Here is a 17000-nt window from a genome sequence, read left to right as displayed (position 1 = left end):
ATCCATTATGGTCCTTTTGGCTTCAGGGAAGATTCAGTCAACAGATTGTCTTAAGGGGTCAGGTTCTGGTAGGTCATATGGGACATAACAAAAAAAGAAAGCAGTCCTCCTATGCCATCTGACAAATTCCAGACATGACGAGCAAGAACCCTCTCAAGGAGAGCCTGTGGAGGGGTTCCATCTGTTATTGTTCCAAGAAAGGTGGGTAGAATCCACCTCAGACATTTGAGTAAGGGGTTTAGTGACCAGAGGTTATATTACAGAACTCATGAGTCCTTTCCCAAATATATATATTTTTTCAAATGTCTTCTGAAGCATACAAAAAAGCATCTGGCCCTGGATTCATCAATTCAAAGATTGCTTTCAGCAGGTGCTATTGTCACTGTTCCCAAAGACCAAAGAAATATTAGGTTTTTACTCCAACCCTTTTCTAGTTTTAAAATCCAGTCTGCTCTTTCAGGCTGATTCTGAATCTAAAGTCTATGAAGAAACATGTTTTTTTGTGGAACCGCACTAGTTAAACAATATTACTAACGTACCAAAATAATTGTTAACAATGACATACCAATATACATGCAGTTATTAAGTAGTTCTAGAACTGCTAATGATTGGCGGTGCTCCCAGGAATTTTGTAGGTTATACTACAATTGGAAAGGACAAGAGGAAAAGACAAAAAACCCTTGTTTGGGAGCACTCATTTGAAAAGATAAGGATAATATGTATAGTGAAAGATATTAAGACATAACCTTTATTTTAATTTAATCCTTGAATAAAAAGAAATTTTGGACAAAAAATTGGGACTCGTGTGTGTAAAAATCTTGTTTAACCTTTTTAGCAAATGAGGTACAAGATGATAAAGATGGTGAAAATATCAGTGGAGTAGTAAGGGATACCAAATGGTCTCATTGAGATACAGGGTATCCAGAAAATCACTGTACTAGCTTGGATTATGGATATCACTGATAGAGGCAGTATGGGCAAAATTCTGAGTTAGGTCAAGGTAAATCTCAAGGGGAATGCGAGAAGGGTGGAGCAAGGAATGTGATCGAGCTTCCCTTGGTGGAAGGGGGGGTGGGGGGTTTAATGTGGTGGGGTGGGTAACACTGGGCCCACTGCACCTGGTATTCTCAGGAGGTTTCCCGTCCTAGTACTGGCCAGGCCATGCCTGTTTAGCTTCCGAGATCAGATGAAATCGGGCGTATTCAGGGTAGTATGGAAGTGGGCCGTTATCAATAAGAAATGGAAAAAGAGAGGGAGAGACACTTCTATTTTCTGTACTCTAATGAATCAATACCATGATGGTCTGAGATAGTTTTTCCAGATTAGAGAGTGTGTATAGGGGTTTATAGGATGTAGGTTTCTCCCTTAAAAATGGCCCACTGCACCTGGTATTCTCAGGAGGTTCCCCTTCCAAATACTGACCAGGCCATACCTGCTTAGCTTCCGAGATCGGACAGGATCGGGCGTATTCAGGGTAGTATGGCCGTGGGCCGCTAATAAGGGGGAACAGAGGGTCACACTCTCCTTACTGTGTTTTACATAAATCAGCACAAAAATGGTATGAAATGGTATTTCCAGAAAAGAGTATTACTGCCTCTATCAGTGATATCCATAATCCAGGCTAGTACAGTGATTTTCTGGATACCCTGTATCTCAATGAGACCATTTGGTATCCCTTACTACTCCACTGATATTTTCACCATCTTTATCATCTTGTACCTCATTTGCTAAAAATGTTAAACAAGATTTTTACACACACGAGTCCCAATTTTTTGTCCAAAATTTCTTTTTATTCAAGGATTACATTAAAATAAAGGTTATGGGGTAAATTTACTAACATTCGTATTTTCCCGTTTCAGGTCAAAGTTCAATCACAAATGACATCGAAAGTGTAAAACTGCAACTTTTTGAATTTGTTACGACGGATTTACTAAGCTGCCGTATTCGGGTTTTTCTTTTGTTCCGATGTCGATGTCATTCGTGTTTTTATTTTTATTTTTACGGCAGTGATTAGCAAAACACTGCCGACTTTTTTACAATGAATCTCGGCCGGATCTGTGTGATCCGTGCTGGGGTTCATTTTTTTTTTTTTTTTTTAAATTAAACACTGTAAAATCCTTAAAAAAAATTGCGTGGGGTCCCCCCTCCTAAGCATAACCAGCCTCGGGCTCTTTGAGCCGATCCTGGTTGCAGAAATATGGGTAAAAAAATGACAGGGGTTCCCCCATATTTAAGCAACCAGCATCGGGCTCTGCGCCTGGTCCTGGTTCCAAAAATACGGGGGACAAAAAGAGTAGGGGTCCCCCGTATTTTTAAAACCAGCACCGGGCTCCACTAGCTGGACAGATAATGCCACAGCCGGGGGTCACTTTGATATAGTGCCCTGCGGCCGTGGCATCAAAAATCCAACTAGTCACCCCTGGCCGGGGTACCCTGGGGGAGTGGGGACCCCTTCAATCAAGGGGTCCCCCCCCCCCCAGCCACCCAAGGGCCAGGGGTGAAGCCCGAGGCTGTCCCCCCCATCCAATGGGCTGCGGATGGGGAGGCTGATAGCCTTTTGTGATAATGAAAAGATATTGTTTTTAGTAGCAGTACTACAAGGCCCAGCAAGCCTCCCCCGCATGCTGGTACTTGGAGAACCACAAGTACCAGCATGCGACGGAAAAACGGGCCCGCTGGTACCTGTAGTACTACTACTAAAAAAATACCCAAAAAAAGACAAGACACACACACCGTGAAAGTAAAGATTTATTACATACATGCACACAAACATACATACATACTTACCTTATGTTCACACGCAGGTCGGTCCTCTTCTCCAGTAGAATCCAAGGGGTACCTGTTGAATAAATTCTACTCACCAGATCGCGGGTCCCAGGCTCCTCGGGGCATCCATTTGTAATCCACGTACTTGCATAAAATAAGAAAACGGAAAGCCGAGCCACGAACTGAAAGGGGCCCCATGTTTTCACATGGGACTCCTTTCCCCGAATGCCAGAAACCCACTCTGACTGATGTCTAAGTGGGTTTCTTCAGCCAATCATGGAGCGCCACGTTGTAGCACTCTCCTGATCGGCTGTGTGCTCCTGTACTGTATGACAGGCGGCACACGGCAGTGTTACAATGTAGCGCCTATGCGCTCCATTGTAACCAATGGTGGGAACTTTCTGCTCAGCGGTGACGTCACTTTAGGTCAACCGCAGGGCAGAAAGTTCCCACCATTGGTTACAATGGAGCGCATAGGCGCTACATTGTAACACTGCCGTGTGCCGCCTGTCATACAGTACAGGAGCACACAGCCGATCAGGAGAGTGCTACAACGTGGCGCTCCATGATTGGCTGAAGAAACCCACTTAGACATCAGTCAGAGTGGGTTTCTGGCATTCGGGGAAAGGAGTCCCATGTGAAAACATGGGGCCCCTTTCAGTTCGTGGCTCGGCTTTCCGTTTTCTTATTTTATGCAAGTACGTGGATTACAAATGGATGCCCCGAGGAGCCTGGGACCCGCGATCTGGTGAGTAGAATTTATTCAACAGGTACCCCTTGGATTCTACTGGAGAAGAGGACCGACCTGCGTGTGAACATAAGGTAAGTATGTATGTATGTTTGTGTGCATGTATGTAATAAATCTTTACTTTCACGGTGTGTGTGTCTTGTCTTTTTTTGGGTATTTTTTTAGTAGTAGTACTACAGGTACCAGCGGGCCCGTTTTTCCGTCGCATGCTGGTACTTGTGGTTCTCCAAGTACCAGCATGCGGGGGAGGCTTGCTGGGCCTTGTAGTACTGCTACTAAAAACAATATCTTTTCATTATCACAAAAGGCTATCAGCCTCCCCATCCGCAGCCCATTGGATGGGGGGGACAGCCTCGGGCTTCACCCCTGGCCCTTGGGTGGCTGGGGGGGGACGGACCCCTTGATTGAAGGGGTCCCCACTCCCCCAGGGTACCCCGGCCAGGGGTGACTAGTTGGATTTTTGATGCCACGGCCGCAGGGCACTATATCAAAGTGACCCCCGGCTGTGGCATTATCTGTCCAGCTAGTGGAGCCCGGTGCTGGTTTTAAAAATACGGGGGACCCCTACTCTTTTTGTCCCCCGTATTTTTGGAACCAGGACCAGGCGCAGAGCCCGATGCTGGTTGCTTAAATATGGGGGAACCCCTGTCAATTTTTTCCCCATATTTCTGCAACCAGGATCGGCTCAAAGAGCCCGAGGCTGGTTATGCTTAGGAGGGGGGACCCCACGCAATTTTTTTTAATAAAATAACAACTTTCCCACCCCTTCCCACTGATATACATGCACGGATCTCATGGATCCCTGCATGCCTATCCAATCACGGAAAAAAAAAGCAGGTCTGTTTTTTTTAAGCACTTTTTTACGAGTTGTAATTTTTCACGGCAGTGTTTTTTTTTTTTTTGCTTTGCACTTCTTAGTAAATTACCGAGATTCATACTTAAACAGCCGCGTTTTGACCGATGGTATATTCATTCGTAATTTTTTTCTTGGACTTGCAAAAAATTACGAATGCCCTCATCACTGCCGTGATTATTGCTTAGTAAATTACCGAGATGACACTTTGATGAAAAAACGGCATCTCGGTCAAAATCGGGAGCTTAGTAAATTTACCCCTATGTCTTAATATCTTTCACTATACATATTATCCTTATCTTTTCAAATGAGTGCTCCCAAACAAGGGTTTTTTGTCTTTTCCTCTTGTCCTTTCTAAAGTCTATGAACCTGCACCTTCGGATGGCCAGTTCTAAAATGTAATCTCTAAAACCAGTAATTCATTGAGTAGTGACAGTTTCTAGTGTCTTCATACATTAAACACATAACTGCAAGTGCCCAATTGGGAAGGACATTAGTCAGTACAGCCAGTTCAAAGCTCTCTTATTTGGCATTGACATGAAAGTGATGGCAGTAATGGTAGCTCTTCTCAGAAACAGGGGTATCAAAGTTATCCCTTATTTGGATTATTTGATTATAAAGTTGAAGTCTCCTGCTGTTCTTTTAGACCATATGAAAGTTTTGTGGCTAGATTATAAATTATGTGAAATCCGATGTGCTCCACTCTTTTTGTAAAGAATATTTGACACCAGGCTACAAAGAGCTTTTCTACCTGAGGACAAGATTCTTCAGAATCATGTCAAATTTTTGTTAAAGCGGCAGAGAATATCAGTGCTCTCCTGAAGGTTCTGGGTAAGATGGTCTCAGCCTTCAAGGCAGTCCAGTTTGCTCAGTTTTTCTCTTAAGTGTGTCACCTGGATCTGCTCAGGAAGATGGACAAGTCCAATGCACATTTGGCATCCCATGTTATCTCCCTGTCTCCATGTTGGCTGTGCAGCCACAATCTTAGCAAGTGCTGACCATTTGCCATCTGGGATTGGATTTTGGTAACTATGGAATCCAGTCTCATAGGTTGTAGGGCTGTGGAATTCCAGTCCAACTTCTAGGGCAGGTAATCAGAGGAGGACGCAGCTCTGCCAATCAATGTGATGAAGCTTCTGGCACTATACGCTATCTCAGGGTGAGCAGTAAAGGTCAGATGGACAACACAAATACACTGGTATATCTGAGCCATCAATAAGGTACCACGAGTTCACAAACTAGGAGGGGGACCACATTTTGGTGGGCAGAGAATAACATTCTTGCTCTGACCACTATCTTTATTCCAGTGGTCAAAAATGGTAAGCCAATTATTTAAGCAGGCAGGATTTACATCAGGGGAATGGTCCCTCAAGCCCAAGTTTTTGCAACAGCTGGCTGGTTACAAAATAGGGTAAGTTGGATGTCAAAATGGAGCCCAGGCTGAACTTCAAAGTCAAGAATTATTGTTCCAGGACCAGCTATGCTGCTAGATATGCTGGTGATCCCTTGGAAGTATCCCCTCATTTACTACAGTAGTTCCCTCCACTAGCTACATAGGATTCTCAAAAAGAAGTAAAAAGAAAAAGGCACTGGGTAATCCTGATCCTGATATTTCCAAAGTAGGCCTTAATACTTGCATGTGCTAGACGTCTAGACATGCCTCCATTGAGTTTTCCTCAAAGAATAGACTCGTTGACTCAGAGTCCTTTCCTTCCCCTAGCATTGTCTGTTTGGCTTTAACGTCATGACTGTTGAAGTCATGCTGTTAAAGGCCAAGAGTTTGGTGGATAATGTGGTGCAGACTATGTTAAAGGCTAGGGACTGGTTTCTGCAACGATTTATCACTGGGTCTGTTAAACGTATACTTTTTTTAGGTTAATTAAGTGTTAGGGTCTCCTGCCCTGTGCTGCCACGTCGTCATGGCAACCGGGAGACAAGTGCTAGCGGAGTAACCTGAGCGCAGCTGATACTCCGGTTCGGGTCTTTTGCTGTGCAGTGGTTACAGGCATGGGATCCGGTGCTGGTTTTTGTGCTCACAGTCTGTGAGGTCTGAGGGGGGCGTGGACAGCACCTGCTTTATAAGGCCTCTTCTCAGGTTAAGCAGATGCTGCTGAATCTTTGTTGGTTAGTCAGTTCCTGAAAGTTAGCCAGTACTGTGTAGCTTTGTATTTTGTTGTTGCTTACTGCAAATAGGCCTGGGCATTTGGTACTACACTCTGCCAATCCAGACCTAGCAGTAAGACTGGAGTCAGTCGTTTAGCCTGCTGAGGTTCTTTTGCTATTCTGTGAACCCAGCAGGTTTGTGGCTGTACTTTCAGACCTGCCTGCATAATCCTCTCTCACTGTGCAGGGCGTCCATGTGTCAGTTTAGTGGCAGTAAGCTGAACCTGGGCCCTGCAAGTGAGAATTAGGATTGTGGAGACTCTCCTTGTGTCTATTATTCCATCTCTGACCAAGGAGTTTACTGCCACACCCGTTGGTAACCCTTTAGGGTTTTGCTGTTGCCCTTGGCAACAGCATTTCGGGTTCTCTACGTATTAAAACACAACATCTTGCTTTTTCCATCTGAGCATTTCTAATACTAGGGAGACACCCAGTTTCTTAGCCTCTGGGCTTCTCTGTTCACTCTGTGTTGGTTTTGTTACCCTATCACCTTCTGTGTACGTTATGTCATATTTCCCAGTCTGTCTGTGAGTTCATTTGTTTTGCATCCTTCTCTGTTCAGACACCAGTACATTCCTGCAGGCACTGGTGTGTATAACAGTTCAAACACCAGTACATTCCTGTAGGCACTGGTGTGCATAACATATTCAGCAGCCCAATACTCCTGTTGAAATTTTGTGGGAATATGGAGCATACCCCTCAAAATACGTTGCAACAGGTGGTCGATCAGGTGCAGGTCCTGACTCGTCAATTTAATGATTTGTCCATTAAAATGCACACCTCCCAGGCCGCTGGCGGAGCTCCCGCAGCAGCAGCACCTTCAGGGGTTAAGGAGCCGAAAGTAAATCTTCCGGATCGTTTTTCTGGAGATCGCTCGCAGTTCTTTTGTTTCAAGGAGAGCTGCAAGTTATATTTCCAGCTTAGGCCTCAGTCTTCTGGGTCAGAGATTCAGCGGATGGGCATAGTGATTTCCTTGCTACAAGGAGACCCACAGGTCTGGGCATATGGGTTGCAGCCTGACTGTCCGTCGCTTAAAAGTGTTGATGCTTTTTTTACGGCACTGGGCATGTTGTATGATGACCCTGACAAGACGGCCTCAGCCGAGGCTCAGATTTCGATCCTTAAGCAAGGGCGAAGGCCAGTTGAGGTTTACTGTACGGAGTTTCGGAGGTTGGCCCATGATACCCAGTGGAATGACCCAGCCCTGAGACACCAGTACCGAAGAGGTCTTTCTAACCAGATAAAAGACCAACTGGTACAATATCCCTTGCCTGATAGCTTGGATCAGCTCATGCAGTTATCCATCCGGGTGGATAGACGGCTGAGAGAGCGTAGGCTTGAAAGGGAGACCGAGGTTTCCTTCTTTCCCAAGGGAACCTCAGACTCTGAGGAATTTTCCGAGGAGCCTATGCAGATTGGGGCTACCCGCCTCTCCTCGCGTGAGAAGACGCGGAGGAGACAGCAGGGGTTGTGTTTGTACTGTGGGAATAAGGGTCATGTGGTAGTATCATGCCCAGAAAAGCCGGAAAACTTCAGGGCCTGAGGGTGATGGGAAATATCCTGTCAGGCCAGAAGTCAGAATTTCCCAAGAAGACTTTTATCATTCCGGTGACCTTGAAGATCCTCGGTCAAACTGTCAAGACTGAGGCCTTTGTGGACAGTGGGGCCGACGGGGTTTTTATGGACCGCCAATTCGCCCTGAAACACTCTGTTCCCTTAGTACCCTTGGCGTCGGAAATTGAGATTTGTGGGTTAAACGGGGAACCATTATCCCAGGGTAAAATTACCTCTTGCACTAGCCAGATTTCTTTGTTTATTGGAGCCACACACTCTGAAAAATTGTCCTTTTATGTGACTGTCTGTACTTTTGCCCCATTGGTGTTGGGGTTACCCTGGTTAAGGGCCCACAATCCTCAATTTGACTGGGTCTCTGGGGAGATTCTTAGTTGGGGTACTGATTGTTTCAGGAGTTGCTTGAGCCTTCCAGTCAGGCTCTCGCAGCTAAGTTTGCCAGGATTGCCAGGGTGTTATGCAGATTTTGCGGACGTGTTCTCCAAAAAAGTTGCAGAGGTACTACCTCCCCATCGCCCCTATGACTGTGCCATTGATTTGTTGCCGAATGCTAAGCTTCCCAAGAGCAGGTTGTACTCCCTGTCACGTCCTGAGACTCAGGCTATGGCAGAGTACATTAAGGAGAACTTGGCTAAAGGATTTATCAGACCTTCACAGTCTCCAGTTGGGTCGGGGTTCTTCTTCGTGGGTAAAAAGGACGGTTCATTGCGACCCTGCATCGACTTCAGGGAATTGAACCGTATCACGATTAAAAACTCATACCCACTGCCTCTCATTTCGGTCTTGTTTGACCAGCTTCGTACTGCCACCATTTTTTCTAAGATTGACCTACGCGGTGCGTACAATCTAATCCGAATAAGAGAGGGGGATGAATGGAAGACTGCCTTTAATACCCACTCAGGGCATTATGAATATTTGGTGATGCCTTTTGGGCTCTGTAATGCCCCGGCAGTCTTCCAGGATTTCATGAACGATGTGCTCAGGGAATATTTGGATAGATTCTTAGTTGTATACTTAGATGACATCCTAATCTTCTCCCATTCCCTGGAGGAACATCGGAAGCATGTACGCTTAGTCCTCCAGAAACTCAGAGACCACCGGCTTGGGGCGAAGCTGGAGAAGTGCGAATTTGAAGTTCAGCAAATCGCATTTCTAGGATATATTATCTCCCCAGAAGGTTTCCAAATGGAGGGTTCCAAGGTACAGGCAGTCCTGGATTGGGTGCAGCCCACTAGTTTGAAGGCGCTTCAGCGTTTCCTGGGCTTTGCAAATTTTTATAGACGATTTATCGCTGGATTTTCGTCTATAGTGGCGCCCTTGGTGGCACTCACTAAGAAAGGGGCGGATGTTGCTCACTGGTCTCGTGAGGCCAAAGCGTCTTTTGCCCGTCTCAAAAGGGCATTTGTCTCGGCCAAGGTGCTGCGACACCCAGATCCAGAGCGTCCTTTTGTGGTGGAGGTGGATGCCTCTGAGATGGGTATTGGGGCAGTGCTCTCTCAGATGGGAGTGTCTGATAATCGCCTTCATCCCTGTGCTTACTTTTCCCGTAAATTTTCGCCTGCCGAGATGAATTATGACGTGGGTAACCGGGAATTGTTGGCTATTAAGGATGCACTCGAGGAGTGGAGACACTGGCTTGAGGGGGCTAAGTTTGTGGTCTCAATTCTCACCGACCATAAGAATTTGGCATATTTAGAGTCAGCGAAGCATCTCAATGCCAGGCAGGCACGATGGGCTTTGTTTTTTGCTCGCTTTAATTTTTTGATAACATATCGCCCTGGGTCAAAAAACATCAAGGCTGATGCGCTCTCGCTGAGTTTTGCTCCAATTCAGGAGACCACCGAGGAGCCGTTGCCCATTGTGTCCCCATCATGTATTAAAGTGGGCATTACCCAGGACCTCTTGTCATTAGTCCTTAGAGCACAGGAGCAGGCTCCTCCAGACCTTCCGGTAGGTCTTTTGTTTGTGCCTCCTAGGTTAAGACAGCGAGTGTTCCTGGAATTCCATGCCAAGAAGTCGGCAGGTCACCCGGGTATTGCCAGAACTCGGGAGTTGCTATCTAGGGCGGTGTGGTGGCCCTCGGTGGCTAAGGATGTGGATCAGTGGGTTCGGGCATGTGACATCTGTGCCCGAAATAAGACTCCTAGAGGGGTTCCTGTTGGCCCATTACATCCACTCTCTATTCCATCTAAGCCATGGACCCACATTTCAATGGATTTTGTTGTGGACTTGCCCAAATCCTCTGGGATGACAGCCATCTGGGTTGTCGTTGACAGGTTTTCGAAGATGGCGCACTTCGTTCCACTGGTTGGGCTGCCATCGGCCAGACGCCTGTCTGAATTATTTATGCTGCATGTTGTGCGCCTCCACGGGTTGCCACTTGATGTGGTCTCTGACCGCGGATCCCAGTTTGTGGCCAAATTCTGGAGGGCATTTTGTTCCGATCTCCAGATTTCTGTCAGCTTGTCGTCAGGCTACCATCCGCAGTCTAATGGGCAGACTGAAAGGGTGAACCAGACCTTGGAGCAGTTCCTCAGGTGTTATGTCTCCAAGTGTCAGACTGACTGGGTTGCTCTTCTGTCAATGGCGGAGTTTGCCTATAACAACGCGGCTCACTCTGCTACAGGGATCTCTCCCTTCCTTTGTGTGTATGGGCATCATCCTAAGGCCAATTCTTTTGACCCCCTGGACTCCACGCCTGGTGGTTCCTCTGTCGTTTCGGTCCTTAGAGGTATTTGGAGGAAAGTGAAGAAAGCCCTTGTGTCTGTGTCATTAGTGACCAAAAGGGTTTTTGATAAGCGGAAAAGACCCTGCAGCTTCAAATTAGGAGACTTCGTCTGGTTGTCTACCAAGAATTTGAAGTTGAAACAGCCATCTCATAAGTTAGGCCCCCGGTTCATCGGCCCTTATAAGATCACCAGGGTTATCAATCCGGTGGCATTTCAGTTAGATCTGCCCCGTTCTTTGGGTATCAATAAAACATTTCATTGTTCCCTTTTAAAACGGGCGATTAGTAATCCTTCTTCCAGAGGAAGACCTTCCCCTCTTCTGATACGTGGCCAGAGGGAGTTTGTTGTTGAAAGGATTCTTGACTCCAAGATGGTTCGGGGTCGGCTGTCATTTTTGGTGCACTGGAAGGGGTATGGCCCGGAGGAGCGGTCGTGGGTGCGCAGTTGTGATCTTCATGCCCCCAGACTGATACGCTCTTTCTTCTCGCAGTTCCCCGATAAACCCGGTGGTAGGGGTTCTTTGACCCCTCGTCAGAGGGGGGGTACTGTTAGGGTCTCCTGCCCTGTGCTGCCACGTCGTCATGGCAACCGGGAGACCAGTGCTAGCGGAGTAACCTGAGCGCAGCTGATACTCCGGTTCGGGTCTTTTGCTGTGCAGTGGTTACAGGCATGGGATCCGGTGCTGGTTTTTGTGCTCACAGTCTGTGAGGTCTGAGGGGGGCGTGGACAGCACCTGCTTTATAAGGCCTCTTCTCAGGTTAAGCAGATGCTGCTGAATCTTTGTTGGTTAGTCAGTTCCTGAAACTTAGCCAGTACTGTGTAGCTTTGTATTTTGTTGTTGCTTACTGCAAATAGGCCTGGGCATTTGGTACTACACTCTGCCAATCCAGACCTAGCAGTAAGACTGGAGTCAGTCGTTTAGCCTGCTGAGGTTCTTTTGCTATTCTGTGAACCCAGCAGGTTTGTGGCTGTACTTTCAGACCTGCCTGCATAATCCTCTCTCACTGTGCAGGGCGTCCATGTGTCAGTTTAGTGGCAGTAAGCTGAACCTGGGCCCTGCAAGTGAGAATTAGGATTGTGGAGACTCTCCTTGTGTCTATTATTCCATCTCTGACCAAGGAGTTTACTGCCACACCCGTTGGTAACCCTTTAGGGTTTTGCTGTTGCCCTTAGCAACAGCATTTCGGGTTCTCTACGTATTAAAACACAACATCTTGCTTTTTCCATCTGAGCATTTCTAATACTAGGGAGACACCCAGTTTCTTAGCCTCTGGGCTTCTCTGTTCACTCTGTGTTGGTTTTGTTACCCTATCACCTTCTGTGTACGTTATGTCATATTTCCCAGTCTGTCTGTGAGTTCATTTGTTTTGCATCCCTCTCTGTTCAGACACCAGTACATTCCTGCAGGCACTGGTGTGTATAACAGTTCAAACACCAGTACATTCCTGCAGGCACTGGTGTGCATAACATTAAGATTGCTCCTGTTTTTTACAGGCCTTAGGTTAGGTCCCCAGAAGGTTCAAGTTTTTTTTCTTATCAGTCTTTCTTTTTTAAAAAGCAGTTGGCCCTGCATGTATGTTACTGTGGTGGTGCCGTAAGACTTGCATTTGGTCCTGCGGACTTTGCAAGGTGCTCCATTTAAAGTAAACCATTACAGAGTTAACTTGAAGATGCTAACCTAGAAAGTGGTGTTCCTGTTGGCCATTTTTTTTTAACTGTAGGGTATCTGAGTTGGGCTCCTTACTTATCAATAGCCTTTTCTAGTATTCCATATATACTGAAGAACCAAATCTTCCTTTCTGCCCAAGGTGGTCTCAAGTTTCCATGCTCATAAGGAGATCGTATATCCTGCTTTTTCAGGACAGCTTGAGGATGACAGGGGTTCCGTTCAAGCTATGTTAGAACTTTGAAAGTGTATATTGACATGACAAAAGAGTTTTGTCGTTTAATGTTATTTTTTGAAAATGGACTGGCCAGCCTCTAAACAGACTATTGCGCTTATGGAGATAATTTGTCAGGCCTATGTAGGGTGAAAAGGTTCAGTTTCCAGAAAGTTTGAATGCTCATTCCGCTAGGTCAGTTGGGGCCTCATGGGTTGCTAAGCATGGGATAAGTGTTGGTGAAATTCTTCAGAGCAGCAACCCAGTCGTCTGTGTATACCTTCACTAGCTTTTACAGATTCTGTACTTTTGCAGCTAAGGATGTTACCTTCACAAGGAAAGTGCTCTGCACTGAGATATTCAATAACATTCCCACCCCTAGAGACTGATTTGTGGCATCCCAGCATCTCCATTGTCCTTCAGTGGATCAAAGATAAATCAGGGTTTTTTACTCAATGTAAATTCCATTTTTCTCTGATTCCGTGGGGAAAATTGGACCCTCCCTTATACTCCTTGCTTGGTTGTTGTATGTTTTGTTGTTGGTGTCCTACTCCTCTTATTCTTCCTTGTTTGCTCAGTCTGCTTTTTGGGGCTTTATGGCAGTAAAGGGTTTTGAGGAGTTGCACCAAATTTGGAAGTGCCCACTCACTCACTTAAATCCACCATCTCCAGTGTGCCCAATAGAATGGGGAAACAGATTTTATGGTAAGTAATCCAGCTTCTTAGTCGTCCCAGCAGGACCTCCCACTCATGATGTTATGACGACATGTGTTAGGAGGAGGGACAGGGCTCGTTATCACCCTGCTGCAGCTCTGCTCTTCTGCCCCTAAACTGCTTTCAATCCCTCCTTTCCCTCTTTATCACCTCTTTTTATAACCAGACCCCAGACCTACTTACCTCTCCTGACTATTTCCCCAACAATTATTTAATGTCTCTCTCTCTCTGAGCACCACTGATCATATATCATGTTTCTCTATACATACAGTATATAACCATGACACCTAAATGCACTACTAGGGAATTAAAAACACATACCGCCTATAAAGAAAAACATTTGGACAGCAAATACTTCTCTTACATCTCTGAACTGTCACCAGTTCCTATATTCATTCTGATAAATGGTCCATCAACTGGCTACCTCTGAATGTAGCTTATAGACGCTAATCCAATTTACCAAAAATATTCCTTTCACTGTTTTTGTTTCACAGAGATGTGTCATCTGTTGAATCCCTAATAAAGTACCACCAAGAACTGAGATCTGAAATTGAGGCCAGAAACCCAAATTACGCCAAATGTGTTGAATTAGGTCACACTCTGCTGGCCCGTCATCATCCATCTTCAGAAGAGGTAATATACTAACTGACTGCCATTGTTTAACAGTATATATTAAATGCATTAGAACTATTTTGTTATTTGTCTTTGTATATGTAACCGAGTCTGTTCATTGTCCCAGAGTATAGCAAAATACAAATAGCAGTGGTCCATTAGTTGTACCAATAAATGGAGTTCTTTACTCAGATAAGATTTAAGAAAATAGGCAGAACCCACTTTCAGTACATGCTTCTCTATACAACCATTTCCAGTTAATACTCAGGGGTGCAGAGGGAGGGGAAGGCGTATACAAAATACAGGTCCACTCTCTCTGGGCTCTGGTCTTGTAATGGAGCAGTCATGTCTATCAGCCTGCCAACTTCTGCAGACGTCCTCCTTTATGCTTAATCATGCCCCCTAGAATAGAAAAAAACACAGTTGGATAAGACACTGGTGATAGCATATATCTGGGTGATAAGTAATAATAAAGTAAATAAAAAAGAATTCAGGTCAATGTTTCTTCATAATTCCTTTATCAGAAGTTCGGGCTGCACCAACCGCATCAATGATAGTTCCACCACTGGTGTTCTGCCAGAATGTTGATCTAGTGTTGGGCAGTACGGATGGTGTAATGGTCAGCATTACTGCCTCACAGCACTGAGGTCATGGGTTCAATTACCACCATGGCCCTAACTGCGCAGAGTTTGCATATTCTCCCCGTACTTGCGTGGGTTTCCTCTGGGTACTCCGGTTTCCTCCCACAATCCAAAAATATACTGGTAGGTCAATTGGATCCCAACAAAAAAAATTAACCTTAGTAGGAATGTGTGCGCTTGTACATGTGGTAGGGAATATAGATTGTAAGCTCCACTGGGGCAGGGACCGATGTGAATGGCCAAATATTCTCTGAAAAGTACTGCAGAATATGTGTGTGCTATATAAATAGCTGGTAATAATAATAATAATAATAATAGTGCTGTAAGCCTCATCATATGGTTCGGTGGCAGAGCTATCATTGATGTAGGAAGGGGAGAGGGGGTGGCGACGCAGACTTCTGATTGAAAACCATCTTTAAGGAATTGTGAAAAAACATTGACTTTAAGTAAAAAGTAAGTGATTTTTTGTTTATTTCCTTCATCATCACTTTTTAATTGTGTTTCACTCCCACGTACAGTATATTTATCCCCCAGATATATGCTAGTGCCAGTGTCTCATCCAACTGTAGGGTTTGCTGCTAATATTTGAGGTTCTAGGATAAGAAGTAGGCTGCTCTGCTTTGTGTTGCAAGTGCTATTAATGATCTCTGCATTTTATATTAATATCAAACATATATTAATATAAAATTAATAGCTGCAAGTGCTATTAATGATCTCCGCTATTTTTTTTTTACCCTAGAATTAGGGCCTGACCAATCTCTAAATATCTAAGAATAAAACTGAGACTCCATAAGGAAACATTTGAAGAAAAAGTTGGACCCAGATACTTTGCCATTTAGGGGCAATTAATCTCCATATCACAATTATTTCTTTCAATTATTTACTTATTGTATATTCCAAATATACATTGTTTGCTAAGCATCTATCCTACTGCCATTATCCAACTTCACTATTTTTTAAACAGATAAAGGAAAAGCTTGAACAACTCTCAGGAAGACGGACAGAGATGATGGAGAAATGGGAGAAGCGTTGGGATTGGCTTTCGATTTGTGAGTAAAAGTTGAAAATATTGCTACCTAATGGGGAGAGTACATCATCATCATCATTGCTTATTTGTAAGGTTCCATAAAATCCTGCCACTCTGGACAGTCGATTTAAACAAATCATACATAAAAACAGAAGAAGTATATACGAGTTTGCTGAAGAAAAATGCAGGTGTGAGACCGAGCGTAGGGAGGGCCCTGCCTGTGAGCACCTACACTCTTTAGGCATGACAGTGCTGCTGTTATTAATGGATATACAAGTACGCCTGCTATTGGTGTTTGGACTTGCATTTTTACCATCATTTTGAATGTCGGTGAAGCTCTCATAAGCTTTTTCAATGGCTTTACCTGCAGAAGACACAAGTGAATACAGCAAGTAGCAATGAGAAAAGATAATATTACCACGAAACACCGTAATGCTAGTAAAAAAAAGCCTGTGGATATAGGTGGTCATTCCGAGTTCATCGCTCGCTAGCAGTTTTTAGCAGCCATGCAAACGCTATGCCGCCTCCCACTGGGAGTGTATTTTAGCTTAGCAGAAGTGCGAAAGAAAGGATCGCAGAGCGGCTACAAAGTTTTTTTGTGCAGTTTTAGAGTAGCTCAATACCTACTCAGCGCTTGCGATCACTTCAGACTGTTCAGTTCCTGTTTTGACGTCACAAACACGCCCTGCGTTCTCCCAGCCACGCCTGCGTTTTCCCGAACACTCCCTGAAAACGCTCAGTTGACACCCAGAAATGCCCACTTCATGTCAATCACTCTGCGGCCAGCAGTGCGACTGAAAAGCTTTGCTAGACCTTGTGTGAAACTACATCGTTCGTTGCAATAGTACGATGCGCGTGTGCATTGCGTCACATACGCCTGCACAGCAAATGAATGCAGCTAGCGATCAACTCGGAATGACCCCTTAGGGTCATTGGAGACTTCAATTGGTTACATTTTCAGACTAACTTAACTTGCATTATACTCAGACCCACTTACATGCATTATACTCTCTCACACCCATCTACTGTACATGCATTATACTAGAACTGTAAACTCATGTAAATTAACGCCAGTGGTTATGAGCGCATAAGCGACATTTGCAAATTATTGAGGATATTTTCACTATATTGAATGTAATCTAAAATACAAAGAGCAATCACACATAATAATGAAGTCAACCTTTTTTTTCCACTAACGCAGCTTTAATAACTTTGTACATGCATTGTAATATATATGCTCTCTTATATACTCTCTTAGAACATATTTTAAGCACATATCATATGACAAAGTATCT

The 17000-nt window shown here is 44.8% G+C and overlaps 1 protein-coding gene and 2 pseudogenes across 1 annotated transcript in view; 1 reads left to right on the top strand and 2 right to left on the bottom strand.

The window, feature by feature from the left end:
• The window catches only part of SPTB (spectrin beta, erythrocytic), a 141871-nt gene that overhangs the window by 107369 nt on the left and 17502 nt on the right, over positions 1–17000 (top strand). Inside the window, exons 28-29 of the mRNA XM_063947201.1 lie at positions 13920–14058; positions 15643–15727. Coding sequence (XP_063803271.1) covers positions 13920–14058; positions 15643–15727 — 224 coding nt within the window. The remainder of the gene's footprint in view (positions 1–13919; positions 14059–15642; positions 15728–17000) is intronic.
• On the bottom strand, positions 1107–1224 carry LOC134981526 (5S ribosomal RNA; annotated as a pseudogene).
• Positions 1374–1491, bottom strand: LOC134981463 (5S ribosomal RNA; annotated as a pseudogene).

This window comes from Pseudophryne corroboree, chromosome 12 (assembly GCF_028390025.1).
Source record: "Pseudophryne corroboree isolate aPseCor3 chromosome 12, aPseCor3.hap2, whole genome shotgun sequence".
NCBI classification, from domain to species: Eukaryota; Metazoa; Chordata; class Amphibia; order Anura; family Myobatrachidae; genus Pseudophryne; species Pseudophryne corroboree.
This window is presented reverse-complemented; position numbering and strand designations above follow the sequence as displayed.